General features: G+C 44.9%; 1 protein-coding gene across 7 annotated transcripts in view; it reads right to left on the reverse strand.

Annotated features, from left to right (window-relative positions):
• The window catches only part of LOC143291754 (uncharacterized), a 364123-nt gene that overhangs the window by 144985 nt on the left and 201638 nt on the right, over positions 1 to 17500 (reverse strand). The window contains exons 1-2 of one of the 7 annotated variants that reach the window (XM_076601851.1): positions 15284 to 15396; positions 14480 to 14821 (exon numbers count right to left, since the gene is read on the reverse strand). The exons of 1 other annotated variant lie outside the window; for it this stretch is intronic. In XM_076601851.1, the coding sequence (XP_076457966.1) occupies positions 14480 to 14821; positions 15284 to 15377 (436 nt within the window). In that variant the 5' untranslated portion in view covers positions 15378 to 15396. Of the gene's footprint in view, positions 1 to 321; positions 667 to 1203; positions 1313 to 5734; positions 6104 to 6668; positions 6772 to 7278; positions 7621 to 8184; positions 8393 to 11039; positions 11382 to 11843; positions 11957 to 12730; positions 13073 to 13518; positions 13621 to 14479; positions 14822 to 15283; positions 15397 to 17500 lie in introns of those variants that run through there. 5 more of the 7 variants (XM_076601847.1, XM_076601848.1, XM_076601850.1 and 2 more) reach the window with 5 other exon arrangements.

Consider the following 17500-nt stretch of genomic DNA (forward strand, 5'->3'; position numbering starts at 1 on the left):
TGTCTGCCTTTTTACCCAGTAGCTCCCCTTGGACTGCGTTCGCCGTTGTTTGCTGCAAGAACAGCACTTCCACACTTATTTCCTAGACGGACCAACTTCAGTAAAATTAAAGTCTGCTAACCGGGAAAAAAAAACAAAAAAAAAACAAAAACAAAAAACAACTAGTTTATTCGCCCATGTTGAAAGTTTCGGTTAACAGCGAATCGAACAAACCAAGTCAATGGTTAGACAACAGGCAGACAAGAGTCACACAAACAGCTATAGGCAATTCTGCAACTAACATGTGTGCAATCCATCAATGCAGTCGCAACTGAAACTTACTTGCTTCTCGATACACAGCGACAGACCACGTCAAAATCTGGACCCCTCCGTCGGGAAACAGCGCCGTGACATTGCAACCGTATTTCCTGGACCGACCTTCAGGCAGATCTGCCACCAGAGCTTTCAGTTTCGTTTTCCTCGTTTCACTGACACCCATCTCACACAACGTGTAGGCTTCTGAGGTCTTACAGACTTTATCCGTTGCAATGACTTGCCCAAGCACTCTTGCTTGAGGAAGTTCGTACAGCACCATGTAAAATAACTTCGCATCTGCAGGCAAGACTTCCCCTGAACACTGGAGTTGCTGAATCTCGTGGAAGCCTTGGAATGGGGTCCAGGACAGACCTGTAAAAGGCAAGGCACCGTACCCAATAGCATACACGTAGGGGAGTGTACTGAACGGAACGTTCTACGCACCAGCTGACTTACGGACAGAAAGATCATCCATAAACTGATGGTCAAACACCAGGATGAACGTATCAATGAGAACGATCAGTATCAAAGGTACTGACATTATCAGACTATGAAATATATCAAGGATACGTGTAAAGCTGCATTAGCTATCACAGGAAGTAATCCTTATCCCAGAACATCAACAGATACTGTAGGTTTCTTCAAAATGTTTCCCTGAGCCTGAAACTAAAACACACAATTTCCTTTAGCTTTGGCGCCTTTGCATAGTGAAACATGGCGCCAAAGAACTGAAGCTTTTCTAGAGTGCCGTGTGCAAAAGAACTGAGCTAAATTTATCACAGGGGCTTTGCCCGAATAGGTGCGAACGCTTCGGACAAAACTGGTAAATCTCACTGTATAATCTTTATATATTACCATCACCTATTCTTCTTTCTGATACTGAAACTGAAGCAAAAAACACAGACGTACCATTCTCGTGGGAGACTGCTCCACAAACAGCGCCGAAGACGACAGACAAAGTGATGAGGAAATAACCACTGTTGACTTTCCACCAACCCGTCGCCATGTTGCCGACTGACTGAACCCTAGCAGTTGGCGGAAACTTCCCTCAAAGTTAGGGAATTACTTCCCTTCCCAACAGGTCTGTGTCATGCAACAGTTGTGTCCCATTTCCAGCGCGGCCTCTGGGTTTCTGTGTCGGATACAAACCAACGGGTACGCTCCTGTTTCGATTGAATGGATGACTTCTCTGGAACTTTCCGTTCATCGATGAATAACTCTGGACATCATATGGAATGAAGAGGGAGGCAGGGAGGGAAGGAGGTAGGAAGGAAGGAGGAGGGAGGGAGAGATAGAGAGGGAGGGAGAGGGAGAGGGAGAGAGGGAGAGAGAGGGAGAGAGAGGGAGAGAGGAGGCAGAGAGAGGGGGGAGAGAGAGAGGGATGGAGGGAGGGAGGGAGAGGGAGAGGGGGGGGAGAGAGAGAAAGATAGTGAGAGAGAAAGATAGATAGATAGATAGATAGATAGATAGAGAGAGAGAGAGAGAGAGAGAGAGAGAGAGAGAGAGACGGGGCAGGGCATGAGTGAGAAAAACAGATCACGTTAATTCAGATGGTGGGAAAAAAAACATAAGGCAAAAGAAATACAACCACCACTCAAATCAACGTCAAACACAACGCTCAAAACACACGAGAAAAGATCTACACAACTACAATGAGGTCAGCTACTCACGGGGAATGTACTGCACAGTTAACGACCACGAAATGATCCGAACTTGACCGCCCGTCACCAACGCTGTAACGTTACACCCATACACCCTCGACTGACCCTCGGCCAAATCGGACACCAAAACCCTCAGCTGACTCTTCCGGGACTCTTTGGGCGCCAGCTCACACGTCACGTAGTGCTCTGACGTCGTGCACTGCCTGTCCTTGGCGTTCAGCTGGCCCAGGATTCGACCGTCCGACTCCTGGTACACCACCATGAAGAACACGTTGGAGCCTGGGGGTAGGGATTCCCCCGAGCAACGGACTTGCTGAATCTCGCTACGCCCCATGAACGGCTCTGCGCTCAGCCCTGGAACCAACCAGACGCCGTCGGACTAGCTGGCATGCGGTTGCCCATAAAGGTATAAGGGTATAAGGGATTCGCTCATATGTATATGATGGTACAATAGATTTGTCCATATATACATGATGGTACAGTCGATTTGCCCATAATATACATGGCGGTACAAAAGATTTGCCCATTTATACATGATGGTACAATAGGTTTGCCCACGTATACATAATGTACAATTGATTTGCCCATATATATTTGAAGGCAAAATAGATTTGCCCACATATAATTGCCGGTAGGTACATCATATTCAGTTCTAAACCAAACAGCACTATATTAACAACTGGAACTTATTTTGCGACCCAATTCACTTCTTTAAACAACTTTTGGTTCAAAGAAAATGCCAAAGACAAACTTTATATATCATGTTTACCACTGCCCACGAGTTGATGATACATTTAACAGTCATAGCTTTTCTACCCACACCACAACGGGAAAGCCCGCCAAAAAAACTACACACGCTAAGTGCCGTGTGCAAAAGGAAACAGTGACGCAGACGATTTCTCCCTTCCCTAGAAAAAAAACACACCAAAACCTGTCAGTTTCACAAGTCCTCAACAGAAATATTCCCCACTAGTTTACACCTTCTATACGTCATGTACAATTTTCTGCTTGCTATGCCCGTTTGAAAAGACAATCTTACGTACCGTTCTTGTTAAACTCCACAGCAGAAATCGTCCACAGGCAGCAAGAAATCAGAAGTGTCCGCAGCGGAATGCTGACGCCTACAGACCCACACGAAGCCATGTTGAAGACTGAATAATCCCCACAACCAGCCGCCTCGCAAGGACGACAACTGTTGCGTTCCTTCTGTCTTGAGTTTGATAGCAGTTACCTCCCTGCACGTGCTACGAGTCTAGTGGTCCTGAGAAAGCGTTTTGACGATGGAACTGAACGACCGACTGAAGCGGTTCGAGCGAATCCTGTCCGTACGCGTTCAGTTTTAAATGAATCCAGGAAATGACGTGTTTGGGGATAAAACGCAATTTGTGGTTCTGTCAACTACTAAATGTTTCTTGAAATACTCGATATATATCGCCCAGCAGGCAGTACCAACCCACTCCTCTCTCTCAATCAGTACATGTGTACACTCGTGAGTACAAGTGTGTGTGCACGCGCGGCGCTGTATGTATATGTGTGCAGAGAGAGGTCGGAGAGAGACTGAGAGAGACTGAGAGAGAGAGAGAGAGAGAGAGAGAGAGAGACAGAGAGAGAGAGAGAGACAGAGAGAGAGAGAGAGAGAGAGACAGAGAGAGAGAGAGAGAGAGAGATAGCCGTGGGAGGAGGCCCAAAGGCATGAGTGAGAAAGACTGAAAACACCATGGGATGAAAAAAAATAAGGTAAAAGCAATTCAACCAGCACATTCAAATCTTGCTCAGTCAAACACAACGCTCAAAACACACGAAAAGAACTACACACTACTGCGAAGTCACTGGGCTACTTACGGGGAATATACCGCACAGTTAAAGTCCAGGAAATCGTTCCAAACTGACTGCCCGAAATCAACGCTGTAACGTTACACCCGTAAACCCTCGACTGACCCTCGGCCAAATCGGACACCAAAACCCTCAGCTGGCTCTTCCGGGACTCTTTGGGCGCCAGCTCACACGTCACGTAGTGCTCTGACGTCGTGCACTGCCTGTCCTTGGCGTTCAGCTGGCCCAGGATTCGACCGTCCGACTCCTGGTACACCACCATGAAGAACACGTTGGAGCCTGGGGGTAGGGGTTCACCCGAGCAACGGACTTGCTGAATCTCGCTACGCCCCATGAACGGCTCTGCGCTCAGCCCTGGAAACAACCAGACGCCGTCGGACTAGCTGGCAAGCGGCTGCCCATAGACTTACACTATAAAGGTATAAGGGATTCGCTCATATGTATATGATGGTACAATAGATTTGTCCATATATACATGATGGTACAGTAGATTTGCCCACAATATACATGGCGGTACAAAATATTTGCCCATTTATACATGATGGTGCAATAAGTTGTATACATAATGTACAATTGATTTGCCCATATATATTTGAAGGCAAAATAGATTTGCCCACATATAATTGCTGGAAGGTACATTATATTCAGTTCTAAACCAAACAGCACTATATTAACAACTGGAACTTATTTTGCGACCCTATTCACTTCTTTAAACAACTTTTGGTTCAAAGAAAATGCCAAAGACAAACTTTATACAGCATGTTTATCACTGCCCACGAGTTGACGATACATTTAACAGTCATAGCTTTTCTACCCACACCACAACGGGAAAGCCCGCCAAAAAACTACACACGCTAAGTGCCGTGTGCAAAAGGAAACAGTGACGCAGACGATTTCTCCCTTCCCTAGAAAAAAACAACCAAAACCTGTCAGTTTCACAAGTCCTCAACAGAAGTATTCCCCACTAGTTTACACCTTCTATACGTCATGTACAATTCTCTGCTTGCTATGCCCGTTTGAAAAGACAATCTTACGTACCGTTCTTGTTAAACTCCACAGCAGAAATTGTCCACAGCCAGCAAGTAATCAGAAGTGCCCACAGCGGAATGCTGACGCCTACAGACCCACACGAAGCCATGTTGAAGACTGAATAATCCCCACAACCAGCCGCCTCGCAAGGACGACAACTGTTGCGTTCCTTCTGTCTTGAGTTTGATAGCAGTTACCTCCCTGCACGTGCTACGATCGTGAGAAAGCGTTTTGACGATGGAACTGAACGACTGACTGAAGCGGTTCGAGCGAATCCCGTCCGTACACGTTCAGTTTTAAATGAATCCAGGAAATGACGTGGTTCTGTCAGCTATTAAATGTTTCTTGAAATACTTGATATATATCACCCAGCGACAGTACCAACTAACTCTACTCTCTCAATCAGTACACTGATGTGGACACTCGTGAGTACAAGTGTGTGTGTGTGTGTGTGTGTGTGTGTGTGTGTGTGTGTGTGTGTGTGTGTGTGTGTGTGTGTGTGTGTGTGTGTGTGTGTGTGTGTGTGTGTGTGTGCACGCGCGGCGCGTGTATGTATATGCGTGCAAGACCTGAGAGAGAGAGAGAGAGAGAGAGAGAGAGAGAGAGAGAGAGAGAGAGAGGGAGAGAGAGAGAGAGAGAGGGAGAGAGATAGATAGATAGAGATAGAGAGAGAGAGAGAGAGAGAGAGAGAGAGGCAGACACACAGGCAGGCGAACAGTTAAACGTCACGTCAAGCTCATACAACATATCTCTGAAAAAACACTTCTCTGAAATTCGTAATGAATCTCTTTCCATTCGCTCTCACGGCCCAGCAGTGACAGACAGACAGACAGACAGACAACAGAAAAAATCAAACAAACATAACAAAACACTAAAAGAACAAAAAAAAAAAAACCAACAAAAACAACAGCACTCACGATCACTAGTACTGCGCGATAGCGGCGTGCTGACTCTTATCGACCAAGACAGACTCCTCATCTCCACCCCTCCGACCAGCGCGGTAACGTTACACCCAAAAACCCTCGACTGTCCCTCGGCTAAATCAGCCACCACCATCCTCATCACGCTCTCCCGGGAGTCGCCGCCTTCGTCCAGGCCGGAACACGACACGTAGACTCGCGACGTCTGACACTCCTTCTTCTTCAGGTTCATCTTGCCCAGGACCGCCCCGTCCGACACCCGATACATCGCCATAAAGAACAGGTCAGAGTCGGGCGCTAATGCCCGCCCCGAGCACTCCACCTGATGGAGACCAGGAAGGCCCAGGAAGCTCCGTGACGTCAATCCTGAAATTTGAGCATCATCATCGCAAACTGCGGCCCGAGCTCCGACCACAACTGAGTGGCCGTCGCCTGGCTACATCTGAAGAACGGATGTCGCCCCCCCCCCCCTCACCCCTTCTACCTCCCCCCCCAAAAAAAAGTCAACTGATGTTTCTCGGAAAATTTATAAATAGCCCCATAAATATCTCAACTGATGCCTTTTTGGCAATACAGAAATAAACCCACCAATATCTGAGCTGATGCTTTTTCTTTTCTTTTTTTTTTTTTTACAGGTCAAAATTTAGTTTGAAAATAAGAAAAAAAGAAATTACTTTATAAATCAACGAAATCCACAATTCAAACTTTTTAACATCTCTCTCTAAGGTAAATTTGGCGCCAACATAGGCAGGGTCACATAGTAGTGCCGTGTGCAAAACAACCTTCTTTAGCTTGAGAACTGCTGCACTGCGAAGCTTACTAAACTGAAAACCCTGGGCTTTCTTTTAGCCGTATAACTTCCGCGACTTCTAGCAACTGAATACGAACTACGATAAGTATCAAACAGTTAGAGAATAACAAGTCCACTAACCAGAACTGGAAGATTCCACAAGGACAACCCACATGACCACAAGGGCGGCAACAACAGGCAGAAGGCCTCCCATCTCGGCTCCACACTTGCTCGCAAAAATGGCGACGGACTGACTGGATAAAGGCAACCCACCCCCGAATAAAATTGGAACTGCTGAGCAACGGAGCAAAGAGTTGCAGCCCTTACTTCGTTGCAGTTGCTTCCCTTCAAATGCGTTCACTGCTGCAAAGGTAAAGTTAGGTGTGTGTGTTGGGGGGGGGGGGGGAGTAGGGCATGGGTGGTTGTGGGGGTCTGGAGAGAGAGAGAGAGAGAGAGAGAGGGAGGGAGGGAGGGAGGGAGGAAGGGGGAGGGGGAGAGAGAGAGAGAGAGAGAGGGAGGGGGAGAGAGAGGAAGGGGAGGGAGGGAGAGCGATAGAACATCATTATTCACTTTCGTAAGTTATTCATTTCGGAAAGTCTTCGTTTTAGTAATATATCTATTTGCGAGGAATTCGTTCCAAACTGAAACTTTTCACACACCACTCAACAAAACGCCCACTTTTAATTACATACAGAACATCAAACACCACCTATATCAAGAACACGGACACAACGTATTTTCATCTACTCACTGATGTGATACACGGTCGTAGACCAGGAAAACGTTTTCACTTGCATATCGGGTGTTACAAAGGTCACGTTACATCCATACACCTTCGACTGACCCTCGGCTAAATCGTCAATCAGAACCTTCAGCCTGCTCTGCCTGGTGTCAGCGGGGTCTAAATGGCAAGCTACGAACCTATGAGATGTCGAACATTGCCGTTTGCCAATACTGGCAGCAGCCAGTATATCCTTGGTGGCCGTATCATAAAGAACCATGATCATGATTTCGGAATCGGCTGGCACATTTTCTCCAGAGCACTGCAATTCCTGAAGCTCGTGGAACCCTTGGAAGGACCATGAAGACAGTCCTGCAAATACAGACTGTGCCCTAGTCTTCAAAGTACACGTCTTCAGGTATACAAATCCGATGAATTAAAGCATTCTACACATTGAACGGAAGCATTCTATCCACTGAACAAAAGTATTCTAACCACTGAATGAAAGCATTCTATCCACTGTCGGAATTAAAACTACATTCCTGACTGTATACATAACATTTATATGTATCACCAACCACAAAGACTTTGCATGTTCATTCTGATATCTTGTCCAAACCTGATAATTCCACTTAGACACAAATAAAACTAATAATAAATGATCATCATATGTCAGTGTCAGTAAGTTTTCTAGCGTTGAAACTTCTATAAAAGATGAGCCATAGGACGCAACCCGCCAAAACATTTTCTACGTGCCGTCTGCAAACTCTATGCACGCCTTAAGGGTCGTGTGCAAACCATTCCACGCACCCTGTCTCTCACAATGGCTATCCACGATACTTCTAAAAATATTTTCCATTTCAACCCTATCCAAAGCAGTACAAAACACAGGCAGTTTGTGATGGACAAAGAACAAAGGAAACAAGGAGGACGTACCATTTGTGTGGACCGTGACACTGGTGACACAAGTCAGGAGGAGCAAGATGCTGACGACCGACAACAAACTATTTTCTGGAGCACAGTTCGCCATTGCTGCCTCTGAACACTGAACGCAGTGACTGTGGGAGTGCAGGCCCTCTCCAGCCCTCACACTAAGGGAGACTACTTCTCTTACTGGTGGTTGGAATCAACAAGGAGTAACTTCCCTTTATGTACGTGTTGCTTGGCAACCAAACTGATTTTGATGTTACAACTCGGGATTCGCTTCAGCACAAAGACAGACAGATGGACAGATCTACATTTTTGTTTAAAAAAAAATATTCAAACCAATGTAAACTGATATACGAACAAAGAAAACTGTTAGTGTTCGGATTATTTATCAGTTTGAGAGAATCCAGGGAGGGAGGAGGGTGTGTGTGTGTGTGTGTGTGTGTGTGTGTGTGTGTGTGTGTGTGTGTGTGTGTGTGTGTGTGTGTGTGAGTGTGTGTGTGTGTGTGTGTGTGTGTGTGTGTGTGTGTGTGTGTGTGTGTGTGAGAGAGAGAGAGAGAGAGAGAGAGAGAGAGAGAGAGAGAGAGAGAGAGAGAGAGAGAGAGAGAGAGAGAGTCGCACAGACAGACAGAGATTCTTTGTCTCTGTTCGTTTGGGGATGGGCTTTACACTGTGTCATTTGTGCCGAAAAAAAAATATTAAAAAAAAACTACGGAATAATTCTATCATAATAGTAAGACTGAAGTATGAAATAAATAATACAAATATTTGGCATATTTCATGAGTTCGCTTCAGAACATTCAGGCTGAATACGTTCATTTTGTAGCAAACCACACGCGTAGGTACTGACACACAATACGTCAGCATAGTCAGGAAAGGAAGAAAATGAAATCAAGAAAGACGGAGAGCGCACTGTGTGGAAACAGCCCCGGGAAACGAATACGAAGAGATGTTTCTCGTCAACGACAGATTTATTCAACTGACGTCAATCAGTCAAACAGCACTCTTCAAAACACGCACACTTAAACACAAACACCAAACAATCACCCGCCCACACAGGGAACGGGAACCATTCTTTCCATCTGTACTTACTAATGTGCTGGACAGTTGCAGACCAGGAAAAGGTTTTCACTTGCATGCTTGTGGTCAATAAAACAGACACGTTGCAACCGATTACTCTCGACTGACCCTCGGCTAAATCGTCAATCAGAACCTTCAGCCAGCTCTTCGTCGTGTCACTAGGGTCTAGGTGGCATGATACGAATTTACGAGACGTTGAACATTCCTGTTTCCGTATATTGGCAGCCGCCAGTACCTCACTCCTACCTGCTTCATACAAAACGATCGCCACGATGTCAGAGTCTGCTGGCACATTTTCTGCCGAGCACTGTATTTCTTGGAGCTCCTGGAACCCTTGGAATGGCCAAGCAGACAGTCCTGCAAAAACATACTGACTCCTATAGACTTCATGTGGCAAACCCATCCAATACTCACAGTGGAAATAAAGCAATGACAACCTATATTCGCTAAAACGCAAAGAAAGCAAGCTTCCTAAAAGAAACATTGTGATTAAAAGGTCAGCCATAGGACGCACTCACTAAACGGCAGAACATCTCGACTTGTCGTCCGTAAACATATATTCGTGTAACAAATTAAATGTACACGTGTTCTGAACTGAATGCATACAGTGTCTCATCTGAATGAATGAACACAGATGAATACATCCAATTTACTAAGAAAAGATTGAGTTTTATTCTATAACTCAACAGCACTTTGTCAAACAGTTTCCAAGCGTTATAACTTCCTGTAGAAGGCACGCCATAGGACGCAACCCGCCAAAACAGTTTCTACGTGCCGTCTGCAAACTCTATGCACGCCTTAAGGGTCGTGTGCAAACCATTCCACGCACCCTGTCTCTCACAATGGCTATCCAAAAAGGTTTTCTTCAATATCTACCCTGTCCAAAACAGTGCAAAACACAGGCAGTTTGTGATGGACAAAGAACAAAGGAAACAAGGAGGACGTACCATTTGTGTGGACCGTGACACTGGTGACACAAGTCAGGAGGAGCAAGATGCTGACGACCGACAACAAACTATTTTCTGGAGCACAGTTCGCCATTGCTGCCTCTGAACACTGAACACAGTGACTGTGGGAGTGCAGGCCCTCTCCAGCCCTCACACTAAGGGAGACTACTTCTCTTACCGGTGGAGAGTAATCAATCAAGAGTAGCTTCCCTTCATTTACTTGTTGCGCAGCAACCGAACTTATTTTGATGATACAACTCGTATATCACTTCAACAGACAGACAGACAGATTGATAGGTGAGCAATATCACCGTCACGAGAAAGTAAAAGTAAATAACTATATCGATGTACGAACAAAGAGAGAGAGAGAGAGAGAGAGAGAGAGAGAGAGAGTTTGGAACACAGCTATATTTAATTCTTGGTGTTTCAACGGAGCACATAAACAATAGTCAATACGGTTAGTCTGAAGTATAAAACGAAGAAGAAAAAAATGTTTACAGGAAACAGCACACGCTCGGCTCGGTTCTAATGGACTATATAAAGAAAGCCCGAGTAAGACCATCTTGTAAGACGACACGCACACAAACGCACAAAACGACAATATACTTATATAGTATGGGAAGAAAGAAAGAAAGAAAGAAAGAAAGAAACTAAAGTTAGGCAGAAGGTATAGTGTGGAAACAGCCCCAGGGATAAGAAAAAGTCAGCAAGAAATATGCTCAGCCAGCGTTGATCATTCACACTGCTCTCAACAAAACGTGTACATTCAAATGCAGACACTAAACAACCACTGACCCACACAATGACCACAGACACAGATCATTTCCATCTACTCACTGAAGTGATGAACAGTAGTGGACCATGTAGCGATTTTCGTTTCCATGGTAGAAGTTAAAAAAGTCACGTTACATCCATACAGTCTCGATTGACCCTCAGGTAAATCATCAACCAGAACCTTCAGTTGATTTTTCCTGGCATCGGTGGAGTCTAAATGGCAAGCTGCGAAACTATGATAAGTCGAACATTCCTGGTTTCCAAGATTGGCAGCCGCTAGTACACTATTCGTGCCTACTTCATACAAAACCATAGCCAAGATGTGACAGTCTGCTGGTATATTTTCCCCAGAACACTGCAACTCCTGGAGCTCGTGGAACCCTTGGAAGGGCCAAGAGGACAGTCCTGGAAACACAGACTGTTGCTTAGTGACATATGGATTGGATATATGCATTGAACTGAACGCACATACTGCTAGTCTTACTGATCCGAATGTATAGACATACACAAGGACCTGATGCACTGATTCCAATATTATATAATCTAAACGTATCCAATTCACTAAGAAAAGACTGAGTTTTAATCTAGTATTCAACAACACTATAACAAACAGTTTCCTTGCGTTATTCCTGGCGTTAGACGGTGCGTCATAGGACGCAACCCCCCAAAACATTTTCTACGTGCCGTCTGCAAACTCTATGCACGCCTTAAGGGTCGTGTGCAAACCATTCCACGCACCCTGTCTCTCACAATGGCTATCCACGATACTGCTAACAAACTTTGCTTTCATTTCAACCCTGTCCAAAGCAGTACAAAACACAGGCAGTTTGTGATGGACAAAGAACAAAAGAAACAAGGAGGACGTACCATTTGTGTGGACCGTGACACTGGTGACACAAGTCAGGAGGAGCAAGATGCTGACGACCGACAACAAACTATTTTCTGGAGCACAGTTCGCCATTGCTGCCTCTGAACACTGAACGCAGTGACTGTGGGAGTGCAGGCCCTCTCCAGCCCTCACACTAAGGGAGACTACTTCTCTTACCAGTGATAAATAATCAAGCAGGAGTAGCTTCCCTTCGTTTACTTGTTGCGTGGCAACCGAACTTATTTTGATGACACAACTAGGGAGCCGCTTTAACAGAAAGACAGACAGATCAATATTACTGTTTCCAAAAAAGATACTGAAATAAATGTAAATCGATATACGAACACAGGAAATCGTATTCGGATTATTTACCTGATGGAGAGATACGGAAAAATGGAGGAGTGGGAGGGCAAGGGAGGGAGAGGGGGGCAGAGAGAAGACAGACAGGCAGACAGATATTAACAGAAATGCTTTGCAAAAGTTCGTTTGCAGATGGGTTTAATGTTGTAGGTTTTCGCGACGCTGACATTGCGGAGCACCAATGTACTTTAATTTATCTGGAAGACATAAATATAAAACAGAGATCAAGAATATGAGTAAAGGAAATAGTACACGTAGTCGCTTTTGATCGACTTAACAGTGCACCCGAACAAGAGGGTCGTGTAAGATACTAATATTATAGTAAGAAGAGATGGAAAGAATAGCAAGGGACAGGAGGGGAATAAGTGAGCAGACGATTATGAAACAGTTTCAGGAAGCAAATGAGAGACGGGTAAGGAGCAGTGTGTTCCACGTTCATCATTGCCACGGCACTAACAAAAAAATGTACAGTCAAATACAGACACTAAAGCACCATCCACGCAAACACACACTTCGATCTACTCACTGATGTGATGAACAGTCGTGACCCAGGAAAACGTTTTCATTTCCATGTTCGGGGCTAGAAAAGACACGTTGCATCCGTACACCCTCGACTGACCCTCGAGTAAATCATCAATCAGCACTTTCAGTTCAGTGTTTTTATTGTCAGTGGGGTCCAGATGGCAAGCTACGAAATTATGAGAAGTTGTACATGTTTGTCTTCGTAAGTTGGCTGCGGCTAGCACTACCCTGTTGCCTGCTTCATACAACACCATGGCCATGATGTCAGAGTCTGGAGGTACACTCTCCCCAGAACACTGTAATTCCTGGAGCTCATGGAACCCTTGGAATGGCCAGGAAGACAGTCCTGCAAACACAGACTGTTGCCTAGTCTTCATGGGGTATTAGTGTATATTTGTAATGAACTGAATGGACATAGTGTCACATTTGAATGAATCAACATGCATAAATACCTGATGCCCTCTTTCCAACATTGTATAGCTCTAAACCCGTTATATTCACTGAGAAAAAATGTTTTAATCGATTATTCAACAACATTATTTTAATCAATTTCCAAGCGTTATAACTTCCTTTAGAAGGCACGCCATAGGACGCAGCCCGCCAAAACATTTTCTAAGTGCCGTCTGCAAACTCTATGCACACCTTAAGGGTCGTGTGCAAACCATTCCACGCACCCTGTCTCTCACAATGGCTATCCAACAAACTTTCCTTCAATATCTACCCTGTCCAAAGCAGTACAAAACACAGGCAGTTTGTGATGGACAAAGAACAAAAGAAACAAGGAGGACGTACCATTTGTGTGGACCGTGACACTGGTGACACAAGTCAGGAGGAGCAAGATGCTGACGACCGACAACAAACTATTTTCTGGAGCACAGTTCGCCATTGCTGCCTCTGAACACTGAACACAGTGACTGTGGGAGTGCAGGCCCTCTCCAGCCCTCACACTAAGGGAGACTACTTCTCTTACCGTTGGATAGCAATCAACAAGAAGTAGTTTCCCTTCGTTTACTTCTTGCGTTAGCAACCGAACTTATTTTGATGATACAACTCGTGAATCACTTCAACAGAAAGACAGATAGGTGAGCAATGTCACGCTTACAAGAAAGTAAAAGTAAATAACTATATCGATGCACGAACAAAAAACGAAAGGAGGAGAAAGAGAGAGAGAGAGAGAGAGAGAGAGAGAGACAGAGGGGGAGAGAGAGAGAGAGAGAGAGAGAGAGAGAGAGAGAGAGAGAGAGAGAGAGAGAGAGAGAGAGAGACAGAGGGAGAGAGAGGGAGAGAGACCGAGAGAGAGAGAGTTTGGAACACAGCTATATTTAATTCTCGGTGTTTCAACGAAACACATAAATAATAGTCAATACGGTTAGTCTGAAGTATATAATGAAGAAGAAAAAACAAAACAAAACAAAACAAAAACTTTTACAGGAAACTGAGTGCACGCTCGGTTCTAGTGGACTGTATAAAGAAAGCCCGAGTAAGACCATCTTGTAAGACGACACGCACACAAACGCACAAAACGAGAACATACATATATTGTATGGGAATAAAGAAAGAAAGAAACTGGAGTAAGGCAGAAGGTATAGTGTGGAAACAGCCCCAGGGATAAGAAAAAGTCAGCAAGAAATATGCTCAGCCAGCGTTGATCATTCACACTGCTCTCAACAAAAGGTGTACATTCAAATGCAGACACTAAACAACCACTGACCCACACAATGACCACAGACACAGATCATTTCCATCTACTCACTGATGTGATGAACAGTAGTGGACCATTTAGCGATTTTCGTTTCCATGGTAGAAGTTAAAAAAGTCACGTTACATCCATACACCCTCGACTGACCCTCGGCTAAATCGTCAATCAGAACCTTCAGCCTGCTCTTTCTGGTGTCCGTGGGATCTAAATGGCAAGCAACGAACCTATGAGAAGTCGAACATTGTCGTTTTCCGACATTGGCAGCGGCCAGTACTCTACTCTTGCCTGCTTCATACAACACCATGGCCACGATGTCAGAGTCTGGAGGTACACTCTCCCCAGAACACTGTAATTCCTGGAGCTCATGGAACCCTTGGAATGGCCAGGAAGAAAGTCCTGCAAACACAGACTGTTGCCTAGACTTCATGTGACATAATAATTGTACAAGTGCACTCAACTGAATAAACCTAGAGTCTCTAATGAATGCACGAACACCTGATAAATACCTGATGCACTCATTCCAAAATTTCGAATTCTAAAATCTTTATATATACTCAGAAAAGACTGAGTTTTAATCTGTTGTTCAAGAGCACAATGTTATTCAATCTCCAAACGTTATAACGTCCTTTAGAAGGCACGCCATAGGACGCAGCCCGCCAAAACATTTTCTACGTGCCGTCTGCAAACTCTATGCACGCCTTAAGGGTCGTGTGCAAACCATTCCACGCACCCTGTGTCTCACAATGGCTAACACGATACTTCTAAAAACATTTCCTTCCATTTTAACCCTGTCCAAAACAGTACAAAACACAGGCAGTTTGTGATGGACAAAGAACAAAGGAAACAAAGAGGACGTACCATTTGTGTGGACCGTGACACTGGTGACACAAGTCAGGAGGAGCAAGATGCTGACGACCGACAACAAACTATTTTCTGGAGCACAGTTCGCCATTGCTGCCTCTGAACACTGAACGCAGTGACTGTGGGAGTGCAGGCCCTCTCCAGCCCTCACACTAAGGGAGACTACTTCTCTCACCGGTGGAGAGCAACCAAACAAGAGTAGCTTCCCTTCGTTTACTTGTCGCGTGGCAACCGAACTTATTTTGATGATACAACTCGTGAATCACTTCAACAGAAAGACAGATAGGTGAGTAATATCACGGTTACAAGAAAGTAAAAGTAAATAATAATATCGATGCACAAACAAAAAACGAGAGGAGGAGAAGTAGAGAGAGACACAGAGAGAGAGAGAGAGAGAGAGAGAGAGAGAGAGAGGGGGGGGGGGGGGGGGGGAGAGACAGAGAGAGAGAGAGAGTTTGGAACACAGCTATATCTAATTCTCGGTGTTTCAACGAAGCACATGAACAATAGTCAATACGGTTAGTCTTAAGCATATAATGAAGAAAAAAAACAAAACAAAAACTTTTACAGGAAACTGAGTGCACGCTCGGTTCTAGTGGATTATATAAAGAAAGCCCGAGTAAGACCATCTTGTAAGACGACACGCACACAAGCGCACAAAATGACAACATACTTATATTGTATGGGAATAAAGAAAGAAAGAAACTAAAGTTAGGCAGAAGGTATAGTGTGGAAACAGCCCCAGGGATAAGAAAAAGTCAGCAAGAAATATGCTCAGCCAGCGTTGATCATTCACACTGCTCTCAACAAAACGTGTACATTCAAATGCAGACACTAAACAACCACTGACCCACACAATGACCACAGACACAGATCATTTCCATCTACTCACTGATGTGATGAACAGTAGTGGACCATGTAGCGATTTTCGTTTCCATGGTAGAAGTTAAAAAAGTCACGTTACATCCGTACACCCTCGACTGACCCTCGGCTAAATCGTCAATCAGAACCTTCAGCCTGCTCTTTCTGGTGTCCGTGGGGTCTAAATGGCAAGCTACGAACCTATGAGAAGTCGAACATTCCTGTTTACGAAGATTGGCAGCGGCCAGTACTCTACTCTTGCCTGCTTCATACAACACCATGGCCATGATGTCAGAGTCTGGAGGTACACTGTCCCCAGAACACTGTAATTCCTGGAGCTCATGGAACCCTTGGAATGGCCAGGAAGACAGTCCTGCAAACACAGACTGTTGCCTAGTCTTCATGTGGTAGCAGTGTATATGTGTACTGAACTGATTGGACATAGTCTCATTTGAATGAATCAACATGCATAAATATGTGATGCACTCATTCCAATATTGTATAACTCTAAATCCGTTATATTCACCGAGAAAAAAAAAAGTTTTAATCGATTATTCAACTGCATTATTTCAATCAATTTCCAAGCGTTATAACTTCCTTTAGAAGGCCCGCCATAGGACGCAGCCCGCCAAAACAATTTCTATGTGCCGTCTGCAAACTCTATGCACGTTTTAAGTGTCGTGTGCAAACCATTCCACGCACCCTGTCTCTCACAATGGCTAACACGATACTGCTAACAAACTCTGCTTTCATTTCAACCCTGTCCAAAACAATACAAAACACAGGCAGTTTGTGATGGACAAAGAACAAAGGAAACAAGGAGGACGTACCATTTGTGTGGACCGTGACACTGGTGACACAAGTCAGGAGGAGCAAGATGCTGACGACCGACAACAAACTATTTTCTGGAGCACAGTTCGCCATTGCTGCCTCTGAACACTGAACGCAGTGACTGTGGGAGTGCAGGCCCTCTCCAGCCCTCACACTAAGGGAGACTACTTCTCTTACTGGTGGTTAGTAATCAACAATGAGTAGCTTCCCTTTAAGTGCCTGTTGCGTGGCAACCAAACTCACTGATGTCAAAAACTCGGGGAAACTCATCAGCAAAAAGAGAGACAGACAGACACATGAACATTTCTGTTTACCGAAATGATTAAACAAGTATAAATGGCTACACGAATGAAGAAAACTGTCAGTGTTCGGCTTATTTCTCAGATGGAGAGGTTCCAAAATAACATTAGGAAAGAGACGGAGTGATTTCAAGAGGGAGGAAGAGAGGGACGGCCAGAGAGAGAGAGAGAGAGAGAGAGAGAGAGAGAGAGAGAGAGAGAGAGAGAGAGAGGGACAGACAGA

This window comes from Babylonia areolata, chromosome 17, assembly GCF_041734735.1.
Source record: "Babylonia areolata isolate BAREFJ2019XMU chromosome 17, ASM4173473v1, whole genome shotgun sequence".
Lineage (NCBI taxonomy): Eukaryota > Metazoa > Mollusca > Gastropoda > Neogastropoda > Buccinidae > Babylonia > Babylonia areolata.